Source organism: Triticum aestivum, chromosome 3B (assembly GCF_018294505.1).
Source record: "Triticum aestivum cultivar Chinese Spring chromosome 3B, IWGSC CS RefSeq v2.1, whole genome shotgun sequence".
NCBI classification, from domain to species: domain Eukaryota; kingdom Viridiplantae; phylum Streptophyta; class Magnoliopsida; order Poales; family Poaceae; genus Triticum; species Triticum aestivum.
Genome location: NC_057801.1, coordinates 496,408,551 through 496,416,200, shown reverse-complemented (window position 1 = coordinate 496,416,200; position 7,650 = coordinate 496,408,551). Strand labels below are relative to the sequence as shown.

The window sequence follows — 7,650 nt, the reverse complement described above, 5'->3', positions numbered from 1 at the left end:
GGCGGCAGCGGCTACCGGAGGGCCCGGCGGCAGTGGCGGCAGCAGGTGGCGGCGACGAGGTTGTGCGGCGGCGGCGCGAGGGAGGCGCGGCGGCGGCGGCTAGTTCTAGGAACTTGCTACGATAGATATCATGTAGAAGAGTAGAATAGATTGTGCAACACAATTACATTGATCGGTGCACCAGATACGTATATATAATGTACAGAGAGGGGCCACAACCTCAACTATACAGATGAACTAGGAGGTGGACCCAAGACACAATATATTCAACAGTGACTAGGACCGCGAACCAACCAGTGGTTGAGATGGTTAGGTGGACAGTGGTATCCCCAACCCACCAGGGTTTAAATCCTGGTGCTCGCATTATTCCTGAATTTATTTTAGGATTTCCGGCGATGGGTGATGCGCTTTTAGTGGGAGGAGACGTTTCCGTCGACAACGAGGCGCCTACGATGGCTTCGTAAATCTCAAGATGATATGCCGGTTCAGTCTGGGTGAGTGTATGCGCGTGTATATGAGCGATTATGTCCGTACTGATGCTAAAAAAACAGTGACTAGGACCACATATATTCTTCACCTCTTTTTTCCAGGCCCAAAATATGCCTCGCCCTTTTTTATTAGAGTCCGATATTCCTCATCTTGGCCGGCATTCATGCCCACCATCAGGCCATCGTCACGCACCTGGTGATCTAAACACATCTAGTGGTAGACCGCGCGAGCACACCGTTCAATGTTCATGTTGGTTGGATGTAGTTTCTCGCCGATTGCTTTCAAATAATTAAAAAAACCACACGCCACCTTGACTTGCCAGGATCAAGAAAAGCACAGAGTTTACGCCACTGACAACCGAGCGATGGTAGTAGCTTTCATCAGATCAGAGTTAAAAAAAGAAAGATCAGAGTTAGTTGACGACACGTTTTCATGGTCGTACGTACCTTCGTGTTGTTAGTGGCAACCACCAATATTTTCCTTCCATTTTTCTTCAAAAAACTGATAGTAATAGTGCCACATGCTACGCTGTCTCTCATTTTCTTCTTTGTTATATATTCATAATCATATATGCATGTAGAAATTCTACTGATGTGGAATGCTATGATTAACTCCTCCTATGCTAGTACCACTTTCGAGTTCACCTCGTCTCACGAGAGAAAAAGGTGAAGTGTATTGTGCTGAAAGGCTACAAATATTCGGCCGCAACAGGCGGAGCGGCTGCCTTGCTTTGCCCCGCCCCAACTGCCCGCTAGATTTCAGGAGCCCGCTTCGGCCGCGTCGCTTCGCTGCTCCGCCCCCACAGCGCCCGCGCCCACCTTCCTTCCTTCCTTCCCAGCCGTCCGATCACCCACACGTGGCCGCGCCGCCCGCCCTACACCACACGCGACCTCGCCGACGCCGCTCCTTTTTCTCCTCCGGCGGAGGCGGCCGGAGCGGCCTAGGGTTCCGGCCAGTCCCTGCTCCGGGCCCAATCATCGGTCGAGCTGGAGGACACGCGTAGCCCCGGCTTCTTCTGCGGCGACCTCTGGTGCGGCCTCATGGAGCCCAAGCCCAACACCGCGCTCGCCCACAAGCGTATCCTTTGCTCCTTGTCCATCCATCGGGAGCTGGATCTGATACATGATCTCGGGCTTGGGTTTCTTCTTGGATCAATGGGGTTTGTCTGCTCTCTGGAATTGTTTTCATTTTCTAACCAGTGCGGTTGAGTTGGGCGGTTCCATTGCCATCTACTAGCTCCATCGTTTCTCTTTGATCCGTCAGAGATACTACAGTACTGTTTTCGATCAAAATTCTCGATTTTTTTTGTTTCTTTTTTTTTTTTGTATTTTTTTTCAGTTTGGTACTAGCGTTTCTGCTTTTCATCGACAGGCGTCTGTGCTCAACCTGATTTCTCATCTTTCTTTACACTTGTTTAATTTAAAGCATTGGAAAAGCTTTTGCTCTGATCTGGCTTTAAGGGACTATTTGATCCGTGCGTGCTCCTTCAGATCACGGTTTCAAAATAAATAAATGGTGGATCATGTCGCTGAATTAGTTCGACCCAGTTCAATCTGCTATTGACACAATTGAGTTTTGCCGTCCTACCATACCATGGCAGGTCTCTGTTGTTTTATATTCAGAATTAGAATTGTTAGGTATCCCTCACATGTCGGATTTTCAGAGATGGTGAGAGCTGAGCCAACTCCCATTTATTGACAGCTACACTAATAATATGGTTTGTGTACTTACGGATACGGCTGCTGTATGCCCTTATTGATCTGTTGCTGCGTGCTGTTTGCGAACCATGAACTTGTTCAAGTAATGGTCTCTTGCACTTGATCAGATGATCGCTGTAGATCTTCTGATTTGATGACCTCATTGAAGGCAATTATTGTGCATTATTGGACTCAGGACATTTTAATCTATCAATCTGGGCTTGCTGGCTTATTTTATTCTCACTCATGGACGATGGCCTTTCAAGCATATATTCTGTTTGCAAGCCTTGACTTTTGTATCTTCCAGCTATAGAAGAGGCAGTAGACAACTTGAAGATTGATGCTAGCACGAAGGCAAGCAACGGCAACTTGGTAAGATTCTCATTCCTCTATACATACAGTATAGTCCTTGCTTATCTTAGCGTACAAGGAATTGTTCCTTGTTTGGTTGGTTGAGCTATATCTATCGTGTCCTTGCTGATTCCTTTCGTGCCCAAACTTTGCAGCCTGCTGCAAAAGACGCAAGTTCTTCGGATGCAATATCATGCATTTCCTCGGCAGATGCAGCTAGTACTGCCGCCAAGGATACTGAGATGAACCAAGGAGCTTATATGGGGGACCAAGGGATGTATTACTATGGGTACTATTATCCAGGTGTGTAGAATGGATCAGTACTATGATCTGAAGTACTGAAACAGAGGTACTGTTCTTTCAGTTTGATGGTTTGATCATTATTCTAGGCTCATTTGGAGGATGGGATGAGAATGGCTACTATGCTGGATCGAATGGACTGGAGATGCAACCGACAGTAAGTTATCAAACAGTGTACTTTATCAATCATGTTATATGCCTTCCCTACAGTAGTCACAAGTGGTCCTGTGTAAAACCAAAAAATGCTGCACTTAGTGCATCTATGGTGGTATGGTGGTACCAGCTAGCTTTGCACTTATTTGCTTCCATCTTTTCCTTGCCTTTCCTTTGCTATGTTGGGGAAAGTGTCAGCTTTGGTTGTTAATATCACTCCATAAGTATCTTCATGCCAAAAAGAATCTTTGCAAACCTTTACGAAAAATATACATTTTATCTTTTTTGCTTTAGTTGTCACCACACAATATGCTGTCATGAAAAGATGATTAATTTATTCTGGTGATTGAGATAAACAAATTTAAATGATTGCCAGTGAATGGAATGTCTATTTCAGGGGATGCTTTTAGTATTCCATGCTGTACAAAGAATTGTGGTCAAGCACCGTAGCTAACTTAGTTTGATTCAGATCTTAAATGATGAAGAGCCAATTACAAAAGGGCTGTGCAGACCTCAGAGTACTCGATTTAACAGTTGACTTTTGCATTGCACTGTTTTGTTTTGTTCCTTATTAAGTTATTATCGAGTCCTTGGTCTAGTCAATTCTAGGGTGAACTGCTTCTTGAAGATACAGCTGTGGAAGCTGACATATCACTATAGAACTGAGCTTATGCCTGTTCTGTAATCTGTTTCAGGTCGTTCAAGCTGAGAATGGGTCTTATTTGTGTTATGTTCCGGGTTATGAAAATGGTTATACTGCTTATAGTCCAGTCGTTCCTGGAACTGGCGTGGATAGTCAGTATGTCAACAAAGAGCCATATTACTCCGCTGTGATTCCCGTGCAGGACCCTTCTACACCTGGCATGTATGCTCAACCAATTGCTTACGGACCTGAGCTAGTCCCCGCATACACATGGGACCCTTATGTTCTTCTGGATGGGGTTCAGGGACATCCTGTTGGTGTGCAGCAAACAAACTACCCTACAAGATCAAATTACCCTTCCAATAAGCATGCTGTTCCATCTTCAAAAGCTTCACGCAGCACAAAGTATGCACCGGGTACCACCAAAGGATCATCATCAGCTGTAGACACAGTGCCAACCTCTGCCAATAACTATCCATCATCAAAGTTTGCAAATAAGGTACTGAAAAATTCCTGTAAAACAGGACAAACTACTCTAAGCATAAAGTAGGAAACTTATAAGTTTATATGCTTGTTGTTTTGCTAGGCATCTGGTGCTTCCATAACAAAAGGGCATCTTCCGTCCAGCAAGTTTGTGGTTCATACTAACCAAGGGAAAGGAAGCCTTTATCAAAGTAAAGGCATTAATTTGAATGAAAGTGGTAGAAACTGCAACGGGAATGAGAAGCTGAAGGCCAGAAGCAAGCTAAATGAATTTGGTGACCGTGACATATCAGATAAACACAATGATGAGTCAAAAATTTTTTTGAGCCCAGGAGCAGATCGTTTTGGATTGTCAGGTGTACAGGAGGTTAACGATGACATACCTTCACTTGTTGCAGTAAGAAGAGATTCATATAATCTTCCTGATTTTGTTACGAAGTATGAGCAAGCTTTATTCTTCGTCATTAAATCTTATAGTGAAGATGATATTCACAAGAGTATCAAGTACAATGTTTGGGCAAGTACTCCTAATGGAAATAAAAGGCTTGACAATGCCTATAAAATTGCACAAGAAAGAATGGCAGGAAAAGGAACCAAATGCCCTGTTTTCCTCTTCTTTTCTGTAAGTTAATAGCACTTCTTATTCCTTAAGCATTTTATCCTGAATATCATCAGAGTAGTGTGATATTCAATTATTATTTTTCCTTTTTTTTGTTATATCTGACTATTATTGAGTACATAATCTTCTTTTTTTTCATATTTAGTGTGCCTTGGTAGGACATGCTATTTTTAAAATTTTAATTTGTGATAATTATGTGCGAGTGCATCCAGTTTGATTATTTTGTTTCTCTGGTTCATTGAATTAGGCTCTGTTTCATTTTTTTCCATTCCACCTATACTTCATCCAGTTCATGAAAAGTTGCATCTTGGACATAACCTCAGTCAATTTTATAGAATTGATCGTCGATATTGTTTTAAATATTTCGTTTGGAAAATTTAAAAATCATATCTGTAGATTTGTCTCAAAAACTATTTCCAGGTTATTATAATTTTATTGATGAGCATTATACATATAGAAAAATAGTGGTCAGTTCTGTGGTGTGGCTGAGATGCTTGTTTCATTATGATAAATATGTGTTTGTTTGCTCTATTCACTGGTATACTATAATGACCAGGTTAATGCTAGTGGTCAGTTCTGTGGTGTGGCTGAGATGCTTGGCCCAGTAGATTTCAACAAGAGTATGAACTTCTGGCAACAGGACAAGTGGAATGGATTCTTCCCAGTAAAATGGCACATTATCAAGGACGTGCCTAATCCTCAATTTCGACACATAATATTGGAGAATAATGAGAACAAGCCTGTTACAAACAGTAGGGACACTCAAGAGGTATTGCTTCCACTATCTAACTAGAGAATCCCGGTATGATCAGAGCTAGAATTTGGATCTCTGTTGGTCAATTATCTTGACAACATCCGAATAAATTTGTTGGTACATAAGTTCCATTTTGTTTTCCCCCGTCATTCTTCTTAGGGGCGAAACATACAATCCTATTTGTGCACTGTGCAACAATGACTTATTTTGTAATGAATGTTTCACCTACTTACAAAATTGTTAACCTATTTCCTTACCACCTTCAGTCGATTCCTCATGTTCTTTGTCATGGAAATAGAATGCTGATAACATTACAACCAGTGCAGCTTTTAAGTTATTGTCCATGCTTCTCTCTGGTGCGCTCTTTTAGTGATCAGTTAATGTTTAATTTTATTCTGAGTATTTTCTTATGCCCACTATGCATTACTCACACTTTATAATTGATATTTTATTTTTTAAGTTTGGACTCATAACTGGACGGCTGTGAATCCCAGGTCAAGTTTCTACAAGGTGCAGAGATGCTGAACATTTTCAAGAACTTCTCATGTAAAACGTCAATATTGGATGACTTTGACTTCTATGAGAATAGGCAGAAAGTAATGCAGGACAGAAGAGGCAAGCCGCTTACGACATCATTGGATCACCTCACGGTATATAGCGAACTGCTGCATTTACTTTATCAAAGCAGTGTGTGTCTTGTTATTAATAAAAGGTTTGCTAAATTTTATTACCTGCGTATAGTGATATGCCCATTTGCCATTTGCACTTTTCACTTTGTGGCATCATGGAAAGCCTAATAATAACAGGAAAGGATACCCAGTTTTAGTTTGTCGTATTTCTGGACTTAAATTAACTAGATTTACCTGTTGAATGACCATAAATTGATGATAATATGATTCGTTCATGATTAGTGATAGAAGGTTACAATTTTACAATGTGGTTTGATTTAAGTTATCTTTTCAGCCAAAGGATGAGAAACCGGCAGAGTCTGAAAAGCAAGCTCAATCTGCAAGTAGCGTAGAGCATCATAATGCCAAGAGAAATGAGGAGCAGAGCAACGATGTTACAACAGATCTTGATACAGCCAAGAGAGGTCAGGATCAGAGCAACGTGGTTGCAGCAGATGTTGATGCAGCCAAGGCAAGTGAGCAGAGCAAAGGGGTTGCAACAGATGTTGATACAGCCAAGACAAGTGAGCAGAGCAAAGAGGTTGCAACAGATCTTGATGCAGCCAAGAGAAGCGAGGAGACCAACATGGTGACAGCAGATGTTGATACATCCAAGAGAAGCGAGGAACAGAGCAACATGGTCGCCGTGAAGCTTGATACAGCCAAGAAAAGCGAGGAGCAGACCAGCAGTGTTGCTGCGGCAGGCTGATTACAGGATGGGCGCATCTGAACGGAAGCTACATCCAAATCGAGCGACAATAAACTTGCTACGTGGAGCCACTGATAGATGGTCAATCATCCTGGAAGCTCCTGTCCATCGATCAAGCGGAAAATGAGAGCCTTGGAGCCGTCTTCCCGTGAGAAATATTTTTCAGTGACCGGGAAAAAAGGGTTCGGAGGCATACCATGGCTGGTAGAGAATTCTCCATGCTACACTCCTTGTCTATTTTTCAGCCAGGAGGAGGGAGTGTTTCAACCATTTTTCTTCTTGTCATTGTTTCTTCTGTTGTCGTCGTCGTCTAATGTCCAGTTCTATTGCTAATGTGTTGGGAAGCAGACCACTTGCCGTGTGGGTTTAAGGGCCTGTTTTAGGTGCTAGCAAAGGTAGAAAAAGGAAGGGGAAAAAGGAGCTGGAAAAGTTCCACCTGCGTTTTTATTCCACTAGTGTAGATTGACCTCAGTTTGTACTATCAGAATTACTACTTCCATTGACGAGAAAAGGAGAAAGAAAAGGGACCGGAGATCTCCGTTCGTTACCGTGCAGCCTTTCGTTTTCGCTTTGCTTGTTTCTGGTCCGAAATGGGCGTTTGATCTGGGGCATGTGTGGCCGTGGCCTGGCCTGTGTTGCAAAGCGGTGCGGCTCCTTTCCGGGAGGGTTTTGATCGATGGAGAGAAATCACGTCCAGTCTTTTCCGGAAGGGAGGCCACATGGCTGCCTGCTCGTTCTCGGCTCACGCATGCACATGGCGTGTGTGTGTACAAATCGCTTTATT

General features: G+C 42.8%; 1 protein-coding gene across 1 annotated transcript; it reads left to right on the top strand.

Annotated features, from left to right (window-relative positions):
* Positions 1-1,166: 1,166 nt before the first annotated feature.
* On the top strand, positions 1,167-7,420 carry LOC123070566 (YTH domain-containing protein ECT3; the record flags this gene model as incomplete). Its single annotated transcript, XM_044493821.1, is given in 9 exon segments — positions 1,167-1,566; positions 2,494-2,558; positions 2,693-2,840; positions 2,927-2,994; positions 3,686-4,132; positions 4,220-4,738; positions 5,292-5,504; positions 5,984-6,139; positions 6,453-7,420. Coding segments are annotated over 9 exon segments (2,067 nt in total). The 3' UTR covers positions 6,867-7,420.
* Between the last annotated feature and the right edge of the window lie 230 nt (positions 7,421-7,650).